Raw genomic sequence first — 22,981 nt, forward strand, 5'->3', positions numbered from 1 at the left:
GGTTGGTGCAAAGAAGCTCTTACTAGGCTGAAGAACTGTGAATACTGCAGGAACGACAAGGGCTAGAGACTTCCCCTTTGGAGGATGGATCCCCCACGCCTTGGAGAGTCGTGCAGAAGTGTTTTCCCGCCGGATGGACGCCAACAAGCCTTGCTACACGCAAATCGTGCGTTTGGCGTTTTTGGACGCTGCTGGGGCCCAGGAGGGACCAGAAGGTCGCAAATTGGACCTGCAGAGAGAGGGGACGTCGAGCAAGACAAAGAGCCCTCACTGAAGCAGGTAGCACCCGGAGAAGTGCCAGAAACAGGCACTACGAGGATGCGTGAAACGGTGCTCGCCGAAGTTGCACAAAGGAGTCCCACGTCGCCGGAGACCAACTTAGAAAGTCGTGCAATGCAGGTTAGAGTGCCGTGGACCCAGGCTTGGCTGTGCACGAAGGATTTCCGCCGGAAGTGCACAGGGGCCGGAGAAGCTTGCAAAGTCGCGGTTCCCAGCAATGCAGCCCAGCGAGGTGAGGCAAGGACTTACCTCCACCAAACTTGGGCTGAAGAGTCACTGGACTGTGGGGGTCACTTGGACGGTGTCGCTGGATTCGAGGGACCTCGCTCGTCGTGCTGAGAGGAGACCCAAGGGACCGGAGATGCAGCTTTTTGGTGCCTGCGGTTGCAGGGGGAAGATTCCGTCGACCCACGGGAGATTTCTTCGGAGCTTCTGGTGCAGAGAGGAGGCAGGCTACCCCCACAGCATGCACAAGCAGGAAAACAGTCGAGAAGGCGGCAGGATCAGCGTTACAGAGTTGCAGTAGTCGTCTTTGCTACTATGTTGCAGGTTTGCAGGCTTCCAGCGCGGTCAGCGGTCGATTCCTTATCAGAAGGTGAAGAGGGAGATGCAGAGGAACTCGGCTGAGCTCATGCATTCGTTATCTAAAGTTTCCCCAGAGACAGAGACCCTAAATAGCCAGAAAAGAGGGTTTGGCTACCTAGGAGAGAGGAAAGGCTACTAACACCTGAAGGAGCCTATCACAAGGAGTCTCTGACGTCACCTGGTGGCACTGGCCACTCAGAGCAGTCCAGTGTGCCAGCAGCACCTCTGTTTCCAAGATGGCAGAGGTCTGGAGCACCCTGGAGGAGCTCTGGACACCTCCCAGGGGAGGTGCAGGTCAGGGGAGTGGTCACTCCCCTTTCCTTTGTCCAGTTTCGCGCCAGAGCAGGGGCTAAGGGGTCCCTGAACCGGTGTAGACTGGCTTATGCAGAATTGGGCACCTCTGTGCCCAACAAAGCATTTCCAGAGGCTGGGGGAGGCTACTCCTCCCCTGCCTTCACACCATTTTCCAAAGGGAGAGGGTGTCACACCCTCTCTCAGAGGAAGTTCTTTGTTCTGCCATCCTGGGCCAGGCCTGGCTGGACCCCAGGAGGGCAGATGCCTGTCTGAGGGGTTGGCAGCAGCAGCAGCTGCAGAGAAACCCCAGGAAGGGCAGTCTGGCAGTACCAGGGTCTGTGCTACAGACCACTGGGATCATGGAATTGTACCAACAATGCCAGGATGGCATAGAGGGGGCAATTCCATGATCATAGACATGTTACATGGCCATATTCGGAGTTACCATGGTGAAGCTACATATAGGTAGTGACCTATATGTAGTGCACGCGTGTAATGGTGTCCCCGCACTCACAAAGTTCAGTGAATTGGCTCTGAACAATGTGGGGGCACCTTGGCTAGTGCCAGGGTGCCCTCACACTAAGTAACTTTGCACCTAACCTTTACCAGGTAAAGGTTAGACATATAGGTGACTTATAAGTTACTTAAGTGCAGTGTAAAATGGCTGTGAAATAACGTGGACGTTATTTCACTCAGGCTGCAGTGGCAGGCCTGTGTAAGAATTGTCAGAGCTCCCTATGGGTGGCAAAAGAAATGCTGCAGCCCATAGGGATCTCCTGGAACCCCAATACCCTGGGTACCTCAGTACCATATACTAGGGGATTATAAGGGTGTTCCAGTAAGCCAATGTAAATTGGTAAAAATGGTCACTAGCCTGTCAGTGACAATTTGGAAAGCAATGAGAGAGCATAACCACTGAGGTTCTGATTAGCAGAGCCTCAGTGAGACAGTTAGTCACTACACAGGTAACACATACAGGCACACTTATGAGCACTGGGGCCCTGGGTTACCAGGGTCCCAGTGACACATACAACTAAAACAACATATATACAGTGAAAAATGGGGGTAACATGCCAGGCAAGATGGTACTTTCCTACACCGGCGGAATGTCACCCACAGATTGCCCACTATTTCTCCATGTGCCCTCCTCCCAGGGAAGCACTGTACAACGCCAGTGATGCTCTACCTCATCATTTGAGAACCCCCTAGCTGGGCACCCACCTTCTCACCAGAGTGTCCTGCCAGGAGGCAACGGACATCCTATAATGACCTCCATACCAAAAAATGCCTCCAAGACGTATGTCACTGTGAGCGGTCTCTCAGCATACTGCAGCTGTTAGGGTATACATAAGGCCAGCAGCCATGCACCCTTCCCAACCATCACGGAAGCTAGTTATTATTTAATGTGTGCTGGTTCCAGCTGCCAATCCTGCTTTGGAAACCTACATGCTGTGTAATCCTTGCCACGTAGTACCTGGCACAACAAGGAAAAGGTGCAGGCAAACTATATTCTCTCTGTCAGACATATGTCAGTGCTACAACACTGTGGGCAGAAGAAGAATATTTAGTCATAAAAACATATAGGCCCTCATTTTGACTTTGACGGTCTTTTTGCAAGACCGCCAAACCCACGGGCGCCAGAAGACGGCCAGTGCTGATGGTCTTCCGCCCACCATATTACGAGTACTGCTGGATTTCCTCCACATTTTGGGTGGAAATCCAGCAGTAGTCGTGCTAGCGGACAGAGGCCTGTAATATGTCCTGGCGGTGTCCTGATGGCGGGCACTGCCGGAGGTGGTAGCGCCAGTTCCTTGCCAGACGACCTCCTCCCCAGATGAGGTAGGTCGATCGTCCGACAGGGGGGGTGTGGTGCATGCGTGTGTGAGTGGGTGTTGTCTGTGTGTGTGCATGTATGCGTAGTTGAATGCGTGTATGAATGTAGAAGTGTGTGTGTGTATGAATGTAAGTGTGTATGCTTGTATGAATGTTGGAGTGAGTGCAAGTATGAGTGCTGTGGTGAATGAGAGTATGAGGGTTTTAGTGAATGCGAGTATGAGTGTTGAAGTGAATGCGTGTATGAGTGTTGAAGTGAATGCGTGTATGGATGCTTGTGAGTGAATGCGTGTATGTCAGCGTTGGTGAATGAGTGTATGCAGGGTGCGTGTGGGTGTCTGTGTGCATGTATGCGCAGAAACCCTGGTGGAAAGGTGGCTCCTAATACCGCAGGAACAGAGAAGCTTATCTCCGGCCCAGCAGCTCCGACCGCACTGTCAGTGCAGCCAGGGTCATAATGAGGGTCATAGTATCTACCTAGGTATCTATTTTTGCATTTTTGGTTCCTTTTAAAAAAAAATATGCTCCTTCCAACCTACAAAACCTCTTCACTGCATATGTCCTAGATGACAGAAAACTCAACAGCAAATTTACGACTACTGACAGAGAAATTACTGCTAGAGTCTACATCCAAAGTGATCCTGCAAGCTGCCACATAAAACACTAGTAATAGAACTTTCTTTCCACAGCGGAGGGTAAGTAAAAGGAATAAAACTGAAAGGAACCATTTAGCACTCTTCTACAGCATTGAGCAGCTAGTAATCACTGAGGATGTCTGGTCTTCAGTGGATTGCTTTACCACTGCCTCTCCCATAAAAGGGAACATTATCAATATGCTAATTAAGTCCAAAGATACTCGGCCTCGCTTGACTAAAGTTCTACATCTAACTAGCCAGGACCTACTACAGGCCCGCATGCTCCAGCCTCTTAGGACATTCAACAGCTCTCATGAAAAAGGCATGTGAAGCTTAATTCTGTGGCAGCAGGAAACCATGATGGACCCCAATAATACAAATATAGTCTGCGCATTTCTATATGAATATCCATGTCCGACTAAAATGTTTTTGTCCTCGGTCAGTAGGTAATGTGTTTTAGTAACAAAATGTTTTCATTTTTTAATAATGATCCATTTATCTCGATATACCTTTCCAACTGTGACTGTCCCATTAAATAGTCTTGTACTCAGCCACCAACCACGAGGAGTGAGGACATTATGGGAGCTTTGTTTTGTCTTTGTATTCTAGCTGTTCCAGGGCCAGGTGAAAAGCCAGAAAGAGATCACTCATCTTGTTCTCAGTACCAGGTTGGTTTCCTCCTAGTAGGCCAGGGATCTCTTGGTGCACAGTGCCACAGGACTCAAGTTGCACCCTAATGAAGAGGCCCAAGCAGGCTGAAACCAAGCTGGGATGCTTGTGTTCCCGTTCAGAGGGCACCTTTTCGGGCAAGTCAGGCTAGACTGTTCTTAGGATCAAGCCTGATGCATGTTGCTGGTTCCTGTAGCAGGTGAGTTAATGGGCAAAACAATGATGGACTAGATGCAGTCTGAGTAATTATCGGCAGACAAGATTAATTCAAGCATTCCACCCATCACTTTTTTATATCCCTATCACATGAGGGCACACGTAAGCTGTAAATAAGAGACACCATCTGTACAGCCAATTTTGACGCTGAATTAAATTTCTTTAACACAGTCAGACACCTGGTCACGATTCACAAATCCTCTACATTGTAAAGCAGAAAATGGGTGGATGTACAAAATACACGTTCTTAGGAAAAGTGATGTGGCCAGGACTGCTTTCTTTATCTTGAAGCACATCTCCATTACTCCAGCCCTGGACTCTCCTTTTTGAGTAGAGCCATGAGACTGCAGAAGCATCCAGGAGATGCATCACGGTAATCTCTCATCCCAAGAGGCAGGCGTCAGCATGTACCAAAGAATGACCAAGGCGGGTAAAAGACAGGATGTACATCAGATCACAAGTCTTGTTTTTAAACTATATCCTTTGCCTAATTGCTCCACTCAGAATGGACCATAGGTCACTCCTGGAAAGGTTGAGTATAGGTTCCAGATTGCTGGCAGATAATAGATTCGAAATATTTTGGAAAAGCCACTGGAAGACCGTATTGATGGTGAGACTACTAAGTTTGGCACAGTGCAGATGGTGAAGGGCCGAGGCAGCACTGGACACACGGTGCTCCACTGAACCACAACTGGCAGCAGAAGTGTGGGTGAGGCGCCTCTCCTTATGGTTAGAACTAATGTCACTCTCTACATCCACTTTTCTTGCCTCTGACATAGGCCACTTCATCGAACTCTTCCAGTTCTTTGTGTGGGCAAAGTACATAATGACAAGTGCAAAGGAGAATCCCAGCACTTAGGTGAGCCTTACTGACTGCAGTGCCATCCTCAGGGTTAAACAGCTAGAACTCTGGGTAACTGGGAGACGGCAGGAAAGACCTGTGACAAGCAAAAGCATGTAGGCAGATGGGTAATTTAAATTGTCACAATGTATTAAACTTAAACTTGTCTTTAGAGCAGTGATTCCCTACTTGTGGTAGGATGGCACCTAGGGGTCCACAAAACCTACTCAGGGGGTACGCAATTACTTAGAAAGGTAAATAATATTAACTAATAAAGTCTATATAAATAAACTAAATGTATAATTTCAAGGTATGAAATTTTCTCCAAATCGGAGGGTAAAAAGTAAGTTAGTTTCCTCAGAGTGATTTGTGCGAGCAGGGCAGGTGCATCATACAGAATAGAGTATGAATGATGAGCATGAGCGGCCTCAATTGAATTTGAACCCTCCTATTAAAATTACAATTTGGATTTTTGTTATATTTGATTTTTTTAAATTAAATTATTTCATCATTTGTGTTTGTGTTTTGTAGAATGCGTGTTTCTGTCTGTCTTGTGTACTGCTTAGCGGTTCAATCAAAATGCTTAAGCCAGGATATCCAGCTTCCAGTAATGATTCTGTGGGGGGTCCCCTAGTACAATAATCCAGTGGGGGGATCCCCGGTTTCCAGTCATGATTAAGCAGGGGTCCTCAAAAGTTGAACTGTTTGAGGATTCATGCTGTCCGTGCTAAAGGAGGATGACTACAGTGGTGTCCACAGACCCCTCCTTGGGCTTTTATAAACATTCCGCCCCTGCAGAGGCTTTACGATAAAATCCCCTCTAGCGCATGCTCTCTCGTAAACCTGCACTGCAGATTCAGATGCAAAGACCAGCTGGGACTAGAGGACTCCGCACCAGATCCTAGAGACACCATTTCCTGCATTGTATTATGATATCGGCTATATGTGTTTCTGACAATATTCATACTTAGCGTCTGCATAAACCCTTTATTGAGGAAATACTTGTTTCTTTCTTTGTTTATTCCTTTTTCTCTTTAACACCTCCTAATCCCGCCCTTTCTTAAGGGAGTTCCCTCAACGCACCACCCCCCGAAACAAGTTTACTCCCAACTATTCTTTTACCCGCCCTTGTCTTTCTTTAATGCTCATACGTCTTGTAGCCTCCCCCTTATCACATTTTATGTTATTACTTCCTCTCCCCTATCAATGTGTCAATATCCGTCTATTATTACCTTTTTACCTTCCACTTGATGAATTATACCTTTTCCACAATAACATACTATTTTAGTGGAAAAGGTATTTATTCATTTTGGTATTCCTCCAACGTGAAACTTTGGCAGTCTGATTTCATTAGGATGACTTTCTTCATGTTGGACAATCGTATCAAGGATGGTATGTCCATCGTACACTTGCCCGAAAGCTGCAGAATAAACAGTGCTTAATTTGTAAATAAAAAGGTGCCGGTGCTGAAAGCCCTCCTCTTAAAAACGCGGCTGCTGAAATTAAAAGTGCGAGCAAATAATACTGAGGCAGCGTAATCCTGAAGCCATCTGGGGCCTCTTCAGTCCATTTACAGCCACTCCCTGCCCCTTCAGCTCACTCTTGTAGCTTCCTGCTTTTCCCCTTTCTGACGCTTTTTCATTTTTCTCTTCCTCCGTCTTTTGCTCGCAGTAAATGCTTGAGACAGAAAACTAAGCACCGGCCCTCAGAAATAAGTGCCGGTGCTCAGCACCGGAAACAACAAGCACAAATTAAGCACTGAGAATAAACCGTTCTTGGCTTTGAAGGCAGGGCATGCGTATTTGTGCAAAAAGCAGGTTCTCTTATTTAAGCCCCTTGTGTGCCCTCCAAACTTATCCCCAGATGCCACTGGATTGTGAGGCAGGACTGGGGACGACACTCACCTGATGCACGAACACCTACATGAGGCAGCAGGAAACAGGAGCATTGAAGGAGAGTGGGGAGGGGGGAGATGGAGGAGAAAAAGAGACAGCATGAATGGATATGGCTCATGATGAGTAAAAACAGCCAAGGACAAGGGCAATGAAACAAGAGGGTGGGGAGGATACAGGACAAGAGACAGAGGGGCAGGAGGACAAGAGACACGTGAAACAAGGAGCAGCTGGCCAAGAGACCGAAGGAAGTGAAAAAATAAGACACGAGACAGGAGTGAATGATTCAGTGAGACAAGAGGGATGCAATGATGGGCAACAAGACAAGAGGGTTGATCAGCAAGACCCAAAAGACAGGACAAGTTGTGTTTGAAGGGCTTAGACACAGGGTGTGGAGGTCAAAGATAACAGGTAAGATGGGTGGATGATGACGACCAAAAGACAGAAGGAGATAAGGACCAAGAGATAAGAGGTAGAGGAGGACGAGATTAACCAGGAACATGCCTGGGGTTGCTTGTATTTGGAGGGCCCCTATCCTAGCGATGTCTCTATTGGAGCACGACCAAGACTGGTCTCTGTCTGAAGTGGCATAGGGGACAAAAGACAATACACGAATGTGGCGTCGATCAATTGCAGTCACAGACACTGGCATGCAAGCATTCTTCCCATCGTTTTTCTGTTTCCCTCTGGAAGAAGATGAGACCCACAATGAGAAAGGGCCATGAAACAGAAGGGGGTGAATAGTGAGGGGTACGAGACACAAGACCGGCCATCAGACAAAACAACATAGTCAAACGCCACATTAGATGAGGGTGGACGAGCATCATGAGACGGGGTTGCTAGGAGGCAGAAAGGGTGCAGGATGACGAAGAAGAATAGGGCAGAAGTGGAAGATTCCACAGCAGGAGAGGAGGCGGAGAGCAAAAGGACCAGACAGGAGGGTTTGAGGATGAAGGCGACAAACCCAGAGAAGGTGGTGCATTAGGAACGCGATACAGAAGCGATGAAAGGAAACAGGGTAGATTGGACACTCCGTTACAAACATGACTGAAATCCACTAAAAGTGCATTACATCCTATGGTACTTTTAATATGGCGGATAGAATACCCATCACTTTTGTGACAGAGTACCTCATCTACCAAACTCTAAATCAGACCTTAGTGCTGGATACAGCACATCTGCTGTTTCTAAGTGCTATAAGTAGCAGATGTTATTTCCCAATGTATGCTACTAAGTATACCTACATGCACAAGGATGGAAAGCTTCATCTGCCTTGCAGAGTTCGAACCTGTGACAGCATTCATCAGCTGTGAGCGTTCAGCTCAATAAGCCGTCCTCGTACCATCAACAGACAATAGGGATGGAGGACAAAGACACAAAACAGGATGGACAAAGGAAGCGGGCCAAGAAACACAGGATACTAAACACAAAACCGAAAAGAATGAGGGACCTGCAACAGCAAAAGATGAACAAAGGCCGCATTCCAAGACAGTGAAACAAGTAGGGGCCCAAGGATGGGTGTGACAAAACAGGAGACAACGAAGGCTACAGGAGAGAATGAAGCAAATGGGACACAAGTGGTTGAGGATGAGCGACGTGGCATCAAAGGCATGGTTACAACATGAGTGTTATGTTCACACCATGCATAATATAGACACACTGCACATGCTGGATTAATGATTACAATGTTGTGAACCACAGGAGATGCAAATCAAATTTGACAACTGCATTATCAGGGCTCTTGGTGGGGAGGAGAGTCCGCCAGAACACTACAAGGGTGAGCAGCAGAAGGGGGACAAGTTAAGGAACAAAGGAATTGACAATAACCAGGTGAGCGAAGAAAGGCAGGTTTATGAGAGCAGAAGAGAACGGAAACAGCTGCAGGAGAGTAGATTTTCTAAAGACATTTGTTACTTTGAATAAAAGTTTTCAAGAGTTACTGCTTTTCACTGCACAGCCCTGTTACGTGGTAGTGCACTGGGACACAGAACTGTGACAGCTACCAGAAGAGCTCAAGCAGAAGCACAATTCCAGGAAGTCAATAATACTTTGTCTTGTGATGTGGCCAAACTACAACAGTAAGTCAGAGCAAGAACAATGTACTACAACATTACTAGTTTGAGCTTCAGACGATGAATTAAATGCCGAGCAGCAGGATGCAAGCTTACTGTAGAAGGCATGACAGCAAGATGCCAACCAGCAACCAAAGAAAACAACAGCAACATGCCAACCCGAAGTAGAAGGCCTAGAAGCAAAAACATGATTGAAGTCTGCCAAAGAATGTGGCTTAACAGCAAGATTTGAGCTAGCGCTACAAGGCCGGACTACTGATGCGAGGCTGCAGTAGAAGGTGGTTTGACAGCAAGACCAAGACTATACCAAGTAGTACAAAACGGCCAGACAGCAAAAGACCCAACACCAAAAGCATATCTGCAGTGGATGGCCTGGGGGTAAGACACCAGCTTGCAGGTGGAGGCCTGGAGCCATATTATACAAAGTACCCCGGGGGTGCAACAGGCATGTGCGACCGCTTTGCTCACCCCCGGTGCACTTTGTAATTACAGCACTGCGCACATATAACACCTGCGCTATCACTAGAGGGTGTTCCCTTATCTGCATGGGGGCGTGGATTCATGCTAATGATGACATCCCCTTGCCTCCGCGTCCACACCATATTATAGACGCGAGCACAGAGGCAAAGACGCTGCTGTCATGAGGCACACTGACAGTGCGCCACCGAAAAGGTGCCGCACTGTTAGTGCAACCCCTGATGGCAGCCCTCTGGAGGGGAAAAATGGTATCCTATAGACCCCTGAGACATCCCCTTGTAGGCGGGTGCAGTCACTCACTGTAACCACCTGCAAGGGGATCGCGAATCCCCCTCAGAAATGCAGACGGGCCGCCACCTGCACACTGAAACGCAGAGCGGCTGCTTCAAAGCCGTTCCGTTTTTCACTTCAATGTGCTGCCCACAGGGAAGAGCAAGTTTGCGGGTGCCCTCGGGGCAGCGCCTTCAATGTAACAGGGTGCACTTTCTCTGTTTGCGTCAAGTTGCTCCGTGGCACAAACCGAGAATGTGTGCCCTATAGGCCCATGGTATCAACACATAAGCCTGCAGTAGAGGATCTGACATTAAGATAAAGGTCTACAGAAGAGAGTCTAATTACAAGACACAAGCCTACGGTATCAAAACATTTGTCAGCAGGAGACTGCTTGGCAGGAAGATGGGAGCAGACAGCAAGGGCCTGATATCAAGACATGAGGTGTAGAGTATCTGATACAGAGGCATGAGAATGACTGACAGCCAGCTATACGTCTGCAGTAGAGATGACCCCCCCACATCAAAATGCAATCTAAAGCTTAGTAGAGCAATCGTCAAAGCAATCAGACCAGAGCCTAGTGAGTAAAGGACTTGGGTCCGTCACAAGGGGCTCTAGGAGCTGGAAGGCAATCAAAGTTTTGCTAAAGCCCTTTGAAGAGGATGAACTTTCTGTGCTCCTTTTATCTGTCTCTCATGAATTTCCAGTTTTTCATCTGTGCATCATGGCTTTCTAGTTTAGCGACGAGTTTTGCAGCTCTGTATCACATATAAGCTAACAAATATATATGATTAATGCAACGTGTCCTGTTTGGGTAGGGTAAAACTTCACACTCTAATAACCACTGCAGATCAGAATTCCATATCTACTTACAGCTCAGACACAGTTTTTAAACTTGTGGTTTAAGGTGTTGTCAGGGTTTAGCACGAAGCAATATGTTCTTGATGTTTGATGCAACAGTCACCCAAGCGTGGTCCACTATTGACATTAATGGTTTGGTTTGCTTTGAATTGTTCAATAGTACACAACTTCACCTCAAGGTTTCCGTCTTGCAGCATCTGTATTTGACTTGGTCCCTCATTCTAAGAGATAAGTGCAGAATCTGTCTCCATAATGTGCTTTACCCATCCGATCAACGTAAAATAAAAACACTCTGGCTTAAAGTCAAGGAAGAATCAGAATAATATATCTGCAAATCCTTTTCGGTTGTCAACAACAAGTGGGTCAAATGTTCATCTCTTCTGAGGATATCTCCTTCGATAAGAAAGTAAAACACTGCATATCACTGGGAACAAGAACGTGCCCTGCAAAAATTAACAATCTATTGCAGCAACAGGATTATGCTGTCTGAAGGACCTGATTGGCATTATGGTATCTCAGCTCACTGGATGTTGACCGTACCATCAGAAATTGCATACATGATAAAAGGCAGCCCTGGAGAAATGTCCCCATTCTTGTTAAGAATTAACACTTGGGAAAACCTTTGGTGAATTTCCAATCCTACTGAGGACACCCAGGGTTCAGCCGCCTACAGACTGTGGTTGAAAACGCAGGGAGAACAAAGAGAAGCTACAGGTTGGAGCTCTCAGCCAGGGCTCAGCAACGTATTCACAGCACCTGCTCAACACAGACCTGTGCTGTCCTTGGCCTCGTACACAGGAGACGACAAGAAAAGCGCGCAATGCGGATAGAAATGGGAGACAGGCCACTGGCACTGGGTAAGTGGCTACAGTAAATGAACAAAACCAGCAATACGTTGTTTAGTGAAACGGATGACGGTACACAAGGAAGTACTCCCTTCGGGCAGTATTGAAGCTAAGGAGCTACTGAGACAATGAGTGGCAGCATGAAAGTGAGGTCAAAGGTAAGACGAGCCGTGTGCAGTACTGGAGGCAGAGGTGCAGAGCGAGTGAGCAGTCAGTGGACGGTAAGAGTGGTTTAAACGGGCAGTGTAGAGTGTGAACACCATGCAGTATGTGGGGTGCAGTATGCAGACCTGAGGCAGAAGGTCATATGATGGTGGACAGAAAGAGGGAGTAAGATGTAACATGTGCTGGTGGTGTCATAGTTCTTAAGACTGAGACAGTAGTTTCTTGGATGGGGACAGAGGAAAGCAAACATAAGTTGTTAATGGGGGAGAGAGGGTAGTGGGGCAGGAGGACGCCATGGCTGGTAGCTATGTAGGTGCAAGGGGCTAGCAGGGGGTAAAAGGAAGATCCTCTAGTTGATGTCACTCACAGCTGCGCCTATTGCTGGTAGCTAACGAGGGGTGAAGGGTCAGATGGGGGAGGGGGGAGTTGAAGGACGCTTTGTTTGTTGCAATCCCTTACAGTCGCACCTCTTGCTGTTAGATAAGGAGGTTTGAGGGATCAGCAGGGTAGGAGAACGCTCTGGTGGTCGCAGTAACAAGCGCACCCCCTGTGGGCAGCTGAGGAGCGGTGAGGTGTCAGCAGGGGGGTAGGAGAACCCCTTGTGGCTGCCATCACTTGTAGCAACAGAGGCGCGAGGGGTTCAGCAGGGGGTAGAAGGATGCTAATGGGGTCGTACTCATTTCCAGCTGCATCTCCTGCTGGTAGCGAAGAAGAGGTGAGAGGTCAAGCAGGGGTTAGGAAGATACTCTGGTAGTTAGCGTCACTCACAGCTGCACTTCCTACTGACAGCCAAGGAGAGGTGAAGGGTTGGCAGAGAGTAGGACACTCTCAAGGTCGCACTCACATCTGCAGCTCCTGCTGGTTGCGCTGGAAGACTTCTCCAATGTGCTGGAAGATAGCGGGCGTGAAGAGGTAAATGCCGCAGTTTATGATGTCGCTAACAAAAGTTTCAGGTTTCTCCACATAATGCAGCACCTGAAATAAAGGTGCAGAATGGAAGACGTCAATGCAGAGCCAGTGAAGAGAGAGATAATACAAAGTGCCAAGTGCCTAGTGGAGGAATAAACAAGCAAGGAACAACTGCTTCACTCAAAAGAGAAAGACATCAACAACATGCAAAAACAAGCATTGTCAAAGCCAACAGGTCAGGCCTACTTTATGAGAAGTGTACTTTGTTCTAAGGGCTGTACGTTGTGTGGAGAGTGTAGAAACACAAATATGGCATACCATGGGTGAATATAACTGAAGCAACTCAGCTTTGACAGGGTGGGCCCTTGGCCAGTAGTTACTTCCAAGTTAGACAGGACAACAGGTGTTGGCCCTAATGTGAAAAGAGTTCCCCATGGGATAGCCTAACCTGATTACTGGCTCAGTCCTTACACACCAGGGCAATCTTCACCTTACGGAAATCTCAGACGTCAACTCCTGTAGAGTAGAGTTGCCTTCTAGTTCCTGTAAACCTCACAACTCACGGGAACCCTGGCCAGATAGCCATCAAGCAGCACAGGATTTACAGGTCCTACCCAGATTATGTGGTAACACTGGCCTGATTCATGCCATTGGTAGATCTGTGACACTGGGAGCCGAACGATGCTGGGCATGGTAGAATGGGTAACTGTGTAGTGTGGTAAACGAGTGAGTTATCTAGTGAGAGAGGATAGTAGAGTTGCAAGTGAGGGATGTTGTAAAAGGATTATAGTAAGTGAATGGATTTAGCAATTAGTTTTGTTTTGGTTGGGTGCTGATAGGAGTGTGTAGCACTGATAAGTAAAATAGTTTTCCAGTCTTTCCCTGGGAGAGGGTGCGACAGCTGCTCACTGGTACCACTGTCTGTCGAGATCAGCCTGGGGCAATTGGTGGCCGGTAATACAAGCATGTGGGGGGCGGACAGGCCACACACGCACACATATACACTCACTCACACCAAAATGCATTCACAAGCACACACACCCATTCACAGCCCGCACTCAAATATACACATACATTCACACACGCACACACCAAACATGGCCAACAAGGTTCCTGGAGGATTGAGACTGCACCTACTCCCACTGGCTAACTCAAGGTCAGCCAATGAGAGGAAGTGGCAGTCCCTTACTCGTTACAGAGTGGGATGAGGGTCAGTGAGAGTTGCTGACCCCACCCCTCTCTGTGAGGAGGTGTCACCGATGGACACTTGGCCCTGGACACTTCAGGGATTAAAACTGAAGAGCCACGGCCGTCAGTGATGCTCCCAAGCTACATGAGGGGGAGATCCTCCAAGCACTTTAGCGTGCCCACGGAGATGACGCCAACAGGGCTGTGACATCTTCAGCCCAGCGAACCTCAGCCTGGCTCCTGCGCATTTCACACAAGTCTAGTGCCTGGCCGCCTGACCTGAAAATAAAGAGCGTCTGTCAGTCTGACCTTTGCTCAGCCTGACAGACACTATGTCCAAAAGGTGCGGAGGTGTGGCCCTCCGCCCCTAAGCACAGTCTGCTGCTGTTGGCACAGCACTTCAGAAACTCTCTGTCTCTCTCTCTCTCATGTTGGGGTCTCTCAAGCTAGCTCTTACGGCAGGCAGACCACTGGTGACATTTTGCCCCCACATGCCACAGAGAGCTCCGGAATACTTGTACAACAGCATGCTAATCCCAAATCTTCCACAGCTGCAGCACCAGCAGCACTGAAGGAACAACAACTGGTGCAGCTTATACCACAGACTGCCCTTCTCAGTTATTTAATGTCAAGGACCATCTTCTGTTAAGCTGTGACCCTCTCCTTGGTATTTAACTGGCACAAATGCCACAACATTTAGGGAATATCGTGCAGTCAAATGCATTGTGTGCTTTTTTTTTTTGGGTTTAACAAAACTGCAACATCTGCCATCCTAAATCCAACATTAACAGCCTCTATAAGATACTCATCAGCACCAATGACACTAAGAAATTGGACCTAAGTGATTCACAAGCTTAGCCTGTGGAACAAGACAGTGAGGAGAGGCAGAGACTGCAGCAAGCAGAAATGCATAACCAGCGGCACTGCCAATCCCACTAGCACAACCACAAAATAAAATAAAAGCAAGGAAGTAAGGCGCCCATTGGTTTGACACAGGATGCTTACCCAGACTGAATTCTTCGGGGAGAAAACCATTGTAATTTGCATGACACCCAAAAAGGCCCGTCGACGTGGACAAACACCTAGAATTCTAGATTCTGCAGTATGGCTTTCTGAAGCCAGCACCCACCAACAACCTCTACGTACTGTACCTAGGGACTGTAAACTCATCATACTCTACATGTAACAAATGCGGACTCAACTTGCTACACACAATCTTTAATTGATTATGTGCCATCACTCAAGAGCAGGTGATAATATTTTTCTTTCATTTCCTAGGATAATCTCCACCCTGTTTTTCAGCATATTGTCTTATGAGTTATTAGAAAAATCACTAGAAATGTCTATGGGAGTGTTCACATGAAGTCTCAGAATGAGTGCCCCAACATGTGCCTTTCCTCCCATCGGACTGTAAACAGACTGCCTCCACATGGATTCCGCCCATCAGACTGTAAACAGACAGCCTCTACATGGATTCCGCCCATCACACTGTAAACAGACAGCCTCTACATGGATTCCACCCATCAGACTGTAAACAGACTGCCTCTACATGGATTCTGCCCATCAGACTGTAAACAGACAGTCTCTACATGGATTCCGCCCATCACACTGTAAACAGACTGCCTCTACATGGATTCCACCCATCGGACTGTAAACAGACTACCTCTACATGGATTCCACCCATCAGACTGTAAACAGACTGCCTCTACATGGATTCCACCCATCAGACTGTAAACAGACTGCCTCTACATGGATTCCACCCATCAGACTGTAAACAGACTGCCTCTACATGGATTCCACCCATCAGACTGTAAACAGACTGCCTCTACATGGATTCCGCCCATCAGACTGTAAACAGACTGCATCTACATAGATTCCGCCCATCAGATTGTAAAGAGACAGCCTCTACATGGATTCCGCCCATCAGACTGTAAACAGACAGCCTCTACATGGATTCACACACTGCCTCTACATGGATTCCGCCCATCAGACTGTAAAGAGACTGCCTCTACATGGATTCCGCCCATCAGACTGTAAACAGACAGCCTCAACATGGATTCACACACTGCCTCTACATGGATTCCGCCCATCAGACTGTAAAGAGACTGCCTCTACATGGAATCCGCCTCTAACAAATTTCAACAGAACAGGTGAGCGTGAAGCTGGGTCTAAAATGATTCGCAGACTTAGTGCTGCAAATACGAGTGTGAATAACAAGACATGCCTCGTTGGGAACGGGTGGGCAGATCACAAACAGGCAGTGGATGGGAACTTGGGTTGTCATTACGTGTGCCACTTTAACCTGCTGCTCTGTATGGCCCAGACATCATTAAATGAAGCTAGAAGCATACACTCAGTTGACATTTTACACAAGATTTTCCACCTTTGCACATTACTGCAGCTTCTCCAGAGGTGGATTCCTTTCCCTCGTGTCCCTCATTTTCTTGGGTCCCTTCTGGGTGTGTATGTCTACAGTAAGGAGGCTAAATGCGGTCACTAACGCTGTCAGACAGGCCAAACACTGAGTGACTACCGTGGGCTGCCCCAAGATGTGACTGACATTGGCAACAACGTCAGTGGTTGAGGAGGGTTGACCCACGGGCTTCCTTAGGTATACCACGATAGGGGTGGATGCAGTATGTTAGTCACACCAGAGCACAGCACTGGCTGAAGGAGGCTGGCCTAAAGTACCTACCTTATTCATTTGTTTTTTATTGATTACACAAGCCTGAAGAGGCAGGAACATCAGTCTCTAGCCCTACCTACAAACAGCAGGAGATCATTTGGCAGCTGAGCACAGACTGCTGTAGAGTTGCTGGCCTGTGTGCTACTTGCAGGAAGTACAGTTATGGGTTGTTGTGCTTGGCAGTCAGCAACCAATCAGAACCCCAAACCTGGGCAGTCAAATCTCCTGGGAGTTCATTTTGCAGCACAAGGAGGCATAAACAGCCCCAACACTGTTTTCTTGGGAAAGAATTTTGCTCCTTATGGAGAAATTATTATTATTATTTTAAATCCCAATTTCACTCTATAGCCAGACCAAAGAAAGGTGGATTTGACCTAATTTGCACTGTAGAAAGTGTTTTTCCCCAAGCCTAATTCTGAGTGCCAACACATCTTTCATTGAAGCATTCGTGGCAGCGGGTGTTAGCCCTATCGATACCTCAGCACATTACTCTCACAATCAGGTTATATCAGCCCGGTGTCACATTATATGTCATTGTATGTATTTCACTTCCAAGTAGCCAGCAGGAGCGCATACTGATGCCTTATAAAACACTGAAATATATACAGTAACTCTTTCTCCTTAGAGAAGGTGCAACTGATTCAGAAGTTTAGAACTTTAAACCTTATCCCAACCCTTAGCGGATCATAATACTAACCCCCTTCTACCTCACTAACCTGAACTAATTAAACCTCAAAGTACATCTAACAGCTGTTCATACTCAAAGAGTAATAATTCACCCTAAACTCCATACCCGAGACTTATACTAAGCAATTATTTAGGAAACTTCGGCAAAAGATTAAGATGTATCAAGCCTCCAATATACAACACCTCATAACTGTATTTCAACTTTACACTCTTGGTAACTTTGTTTTTGTTTTCTTTTTGAAGGCTGAATAACATGGGAATTATAAAATAAAGATTTTTTTCACCTTGGGAGGAGAGTAACTTTTTCTCTATAGAATTTAGGAATCAAAACCTACATATCCCATCCTAGCTATCCATGTGGACACTCGGGTGCCACTGGAGGCCTCAGTGAAACACTGCTTGGAGTGCTTCTGACGCCTAAACGGGGGGCCCCGAACCTGCCATGAATTTGCTCTATTGCGTCTGGTGTTGGTTACGCCAAGGGTGGCCATACACTGAACACAATCAGCAGCCCCGATGAGTAGTAAATGGCTAACTGATCTGCAAGAATGAGGCGTGGCTGAAGAGACGCTTGTGAACTGTACAGATGCAAATGCCAAGGGGGAACTGGAAATGTGGGGGAACATGTTGAACAGTATGTCGGAGGTGGATTCGCGGACGCCCTCTCCACAACAGATGACGCCTTGCATGGAGGCTATGAGAGCAGGGTAAGAGTTTGCCAGTGGATGAGCCCCTATATGTTGAGGGTATTTGGGGGGGGGGGTTTGGTGGTGGGGTGTACTACCGCTAAGTCCTCCCCCACGGTCACCACCAGGCTGATTATCCTCGGTTCTTCCCTCCACACTTTCCTACCCATTCTTATGGCCGGTCCCAGTTGAGCTGCTGTTTCCTTTAATGTAAGATGATCATATATATGTTGCAAGTTCTCCTACTGTGATGCACATAATTTGCAGTTGATTCCTTGGGCATTCTGTATTCCTTTGATTGATGGCCTGAGCATCTGCCCGCCCTGCGTGGTGCCATGGTGCACATGTTGTCTTTAACAGTTTTAACTTTGAATCAACACTAATCAAAATATGTTTAAAAAAAAAATGTATGAGTGTGGTATCTGAAAAGGATGAGTTACCTCTTGTGTGTCCAAATTCGCCACGATGCAGCCATAATTGAGGGACTGTTTCCGGTTGGCCTATGACAAGGAAAACAAAATCAACAACGATATTTCAGGAAAGAAGTCCAGAAGTAAGAAGTCCCCAGCTAGAGTGCAGCAGTAGTGATGGAGATAAAAATAAAGAAATGTAGAGGGCTCAGTGAAAGTTAAAGAATAACAAAGAAAAAAGACATACAGGGGAAACAGAAAGAGAATGAGACATCAAGAACAAGTAATTAACACACAACTTATACTGAAGAAGAGAAGGTAAGAATAAAGGAAGCAGTATGAGGAAAATGTAAACACATACAGAGCATGAGGAGAAGTATGGAAAACCTTTTTTTAAACAGTAGGAAAACTGTAGAAAAATGAGTAATAAAAAGGAAAGGGAAATACGAATAAAAAAATAAACAAGTAGGGGAAGCATACAAGGCAGAAAGTGACAGATAAAACAAAGGAATCAACAGCAGAATAAGAGGGTGGTGCGTAAATGGGGCTCTGTATGTTTGGCCTCTGTCTTTTGAAAAACATTCACCACTGACAAAAGACTACTCAGGGTATGAAAAAAACAATCAAAAAGCTGCATGTCTAGCCCTCTAATGAGGGCAAGTGTTTGTATTATTTTAAGTATAACACATGAGCCCTCTATATGGAGGGCTGGGAGAAGGAGAGAGTTATTTGGATACGGGTGCATGCTTGTGTTCCCCCAATCACTAACCATCCACCGAAAAAGCAAACGTGCCCTAGTAATACGCTCACCAGCTGGGAAGCCTAATCACCGTAATACAGACGCTTCCTCAATTCCAGGTGACTGATCTTTCCCAGTCACTATGGTTAGGACCCGAGGGGCATCTGCATGAAGGAAGGGGAAGGCCTCGCACCCCCTGGTTGTCATGCTTCATCCTCAGCCATCCCGCTTCACCAAGGAATCCTCAAAAGACGAACAGCCCCCGTCGTGAGGCTGAAGGACTGCCATGGGAACACTTGAAGACAGAATACCTCTTTTGATGCTAGTGTGTGTGTGTATGTAAAGGAGGACTGGATCATGCTAAGTGCTGCTGATGCACCTTCAGAACAACAGACATATATTGGGAAATCTGCCAGCCTGCCAGTACCAAAACGAAGGTGAAAGCCCATAAAGCAAGCAATGAATGTGTAGTGAAAGACAGCCGGAGCTATATTCCAGTAGGCTCACGCACCTGAGTTTTGGTGCCACAGTACTTCCTGCACTAATGATAGCTATAGCCATGTAAACAGCCGAAACAGAATGCAGATGAAGGTGGTTAGCAAATGCGAGGGATGCTTGCGTACACTAAGAACTGAGCTTTTAGCTCTTTTTCAAGCAAAATAGTCTTTAAGTCCCCTGTGTTTTTACTAAGTTTGTTTCAGAGCACAGGTTCATGCACTGGTCGGACCTTCGAACTTAGACTATTCGAATCTGGGGCACCATAGGAAATTGGAGGATCTTCGACATTTGATGAGGGTGCAGTTGTAGATTTTGTGATGGCATCTTCTTTCCTTATAACATTGTGTCATCATTTCAGAACCTAGTGAGTTGTTGAGATCATTATAATGGTCCAGCTATGAAGTCTGACCTACTACATAGCCTACCCCCCATCTTCACTAGCCGCAGGCCTTCCTAACAACTCATAGAATCGTATATGTAAGAATCCTAATGCACAGAATTTAATCTATTTAGGTGTGGGCACCACCTCACACAAATAATCCTGGTTTACTTATTGGTCAAGTTTAAGCAAACCTGTGGTGCCAGACTGTCAACTTCCAACATCAGAAGAAAGCAGACGCTAATCAGGTGTATCACAGCACAAGTTTTAGTGAAGAGTTTGTCGTGGGTTCCTTTTAGCGCCTTGTTTGGGCACCCTTATCTTAGCTCTAGGCCTGCGGCCTGTGCCCTTTAATCTTTATACACATGTTATTATATATTAGCACGGCTTGCTTTTAGCTTGGCAGTTTTTATATTCTTAACCAGCTGCCTTCTGAGAAGTAACTACTGTTCTTGTTTTACATGTATCACTCCTTTGAGTGCATTTGACTCTGTGCCCTGCTCAAGGCTGTGCTACAGGAGTCAAGCCTCGAAAACTAGACATAGTAACACATCAAGCCTGTTCTTGGAATACAACATGTTTTACTATATAAACACTGTATAGGCCAAAATAGGGCACATAGCATTCCAGCCAGAGCCATCGAATGCTGTGCGCCATTTTGTCAACAGCTTCACCAACCCTGGATTTGTCTTCCAGTCAACCGGGAGGATTGCAGCAAAACAACAGGCAGACCCTTGCCGCCTTTCAGGTGTGGGGTTGGGGCTCCTTCCTTAGACCGGGACGGGCAGAAGGGCTAAACACCATCATTCTCTCAGGTTTAGATATTAAGGCGTTGGTAGAATAGGTAGAAAGCACTAGATTCATGGTTATTTCAGGATGTTGGGACGGTTTATCTTTTTTCCCCACTAATGGTCACAATCATCATTGTGCTATGTTTCATGCTACTAATAATCGCAGCTGGTGTCTTTTATACTAGGATGCCATCGCTTCAATAAAAATATTGAAACTTTTCTTGCATCTCTTTGTCTGCCTTCGCATGCATGAAACTTTGTGCAAGTCAGAGAAAGGAGTATGATCTCTCGACCACAACTTCCCTGAGAAGTCAGTGTCATGCTTTTACACTGCCACAAGTCACTTTTGCTTTACAGGTTTGAGTGAGGTGCGGCTGGCAAGCCGATGCAGTCGGGAGGATAGTTGCCATCCGGTGTGAGACTGACTCAGTCACTCGCATGCAGTTGTGTTGCCGTCCTAAACTCAGCAGTTTGACCCACATGGTAACAGTCCTGCGACAAGTTGTGACCACAACACAACACTACTCTCCTGTGGAAGTGAGAAGAGCAACAGAGGAGCAGTGGTCGAAGTACTGCATTCAACAGGACTGCTTTTTATTTTAAGGTCTCTCCTGCAGAGCACCTTCTACTGATGTAGCCCCTGCTACATGATGACTGTAAGGATCTTTACAAGTGAAGAGATTTTTGCATGCAATCTCAGGTCCTCCAAGTAAAAGCAGACTCCTCAGGTACCCACACAGTGTGTTTTCAAATACTCATAGAGGCAGCTGTCTCTATGTGTCTTGGGCCAATGAGGGAAGCCTTGGAAATCAGCCTAGACTTCTCCTTGGACCAATATCCAGTGAAGATCAGTAGAACATCTACTCTCTACTCCCTTCCGTCTATAACATTAGTGTGCACAAACAAACTGCACATCAATGGCCTCTTACTCAACCCTCCGACCTATACTTCACCACTGTTACTCAAGTGTTCAATCCAATCTCCGCCCCAGTATGTTACCAACTGGCCACCCCACTGTTTCAATGACCCTTCACACCAGTCCCACCCATCAGCTCAGAATTTCACCCATTCTTCACTACTATGTCTTGCCCATCTGTGAATGATGTAGACTTTGTTCCGCTACTCACATCCCAGTGTTTTTGCACTCGCACTCCATTACTCAACCTTCAGTGTCTATCCAGCTATCCATTCTTACTGTATTACAAGCCCCATCAATCGGCATAGACACATCTCCTAGTATCCGGCCTGTGCTTACCGTGGTTCCCAACATGATAAAGCTGTGAGTGTCACCATGACTCTTCTGAAAATTCAGCATTTCCAACAGGGGAAATTCTGAGCAGACATCTGCGTTCAGAATGAAGAAGGAATCTGGGCTGCCAGAAAGGATCTGATCACGGAAGTGATAAATGCCACCGCCCGTTCCCAGGGCTGAATATTCTTGCAGGTATCTAAAGTGGGAAGAGTAACACCATCTGAATCACAACGACAATGAATAGCCCCACAGGTGGATAAGCAGTGGGCAATATATGCAGAAGAAAAGTTACACAAAGCCAGAGGAAACAAGTGAATTAGATAGGCATCAGAGAAATAAAAAAGTGCGGAACAGGGGCAGAGGGGGTCAGGAAGTGAAAAAAAGAGGGAGAAGAAGGGCGAGATAAATCTGGGTATTCTAAGTAAGAGAAGGTTCTCTCACCTTACAGCCACTACACATATCTTATGTGCAGTAATACAGTATACATAAGCTAGTAGTGACTACAGGAGATCTTAAGCAGCTAAATACAGAAATATCCAAACAAATTCTATAATCATCCTGGACATCTGAAGGGAAAAAGAGGTGTGAAAAAACAGACACACTAAACCACTCGCCTTGATGCCTATTTTCACAGCTTAATTGTGGACAAGCCTCACAGACAGGATGGGGAGTCGTGTGGACCCATGCTGGTTGGCCTAAGTGTTGTCAAACAGAATATAATTTCTATGTTTGGACCTTGAGTTGGGACCAGGGCAGCAGCAGAACAAGACCACTGGGTTGGGGGCAGTATTTGAGAAACGTGGGGCAGGTTGGGCACCTGGA

General features: G+C 46.7%; 1 protein-coding gene across 2 annotated transcripts in view; it reads right to left on the reverse strand.

Annotated features, from left to right (window-relative positions):
- GMPPA (GDP-mannose pyrophosphorylase A) overlaps window positions 1–22,981 on the reverse strand; it is a 113,089-nt gene that overhangs the window by 61,640 nt on the left and 28,468 nt on the right. For both annotated transcript variants that reach the window (XM_069227155.1, XM_069227156.1), the window contains exons 5-7: window positions 22,163–22,355; window positions 18,531–18,590; window positions 12,779–12,909 (exon numbers count right to left, since the gene is read on the reverse strand). In XM_069227155.1, the coding sequence (XP_069083256.1) occupies window positions 12,779–12,909; window positions 18,531–18,590; window positions 22,163–22,355 (384 nt within the window). The remainder of the gene's footprint in view (window positions 1–12,778; window positions 12,910–18,530; window positions 18,591–22,162; window positions 22,356–22,981) is intronic.

This window comes from Pleurodeles waltl, chromosome 3_2 (genome assembly GCF_031143425.1).
Source record: "Pleurodeles waltl isolate 20211129_DDA chromosome 3_2, aPleWal1.hap1.20221129, whole genome shotgun sequence".
In the NCBI taxonomy this organism is placed as follows: Eukaryota; Metazoa; Chordata; class Amphibia; order Caudata; family Salamandridae; genus Pleurodeles; species Pleurodeles waltl.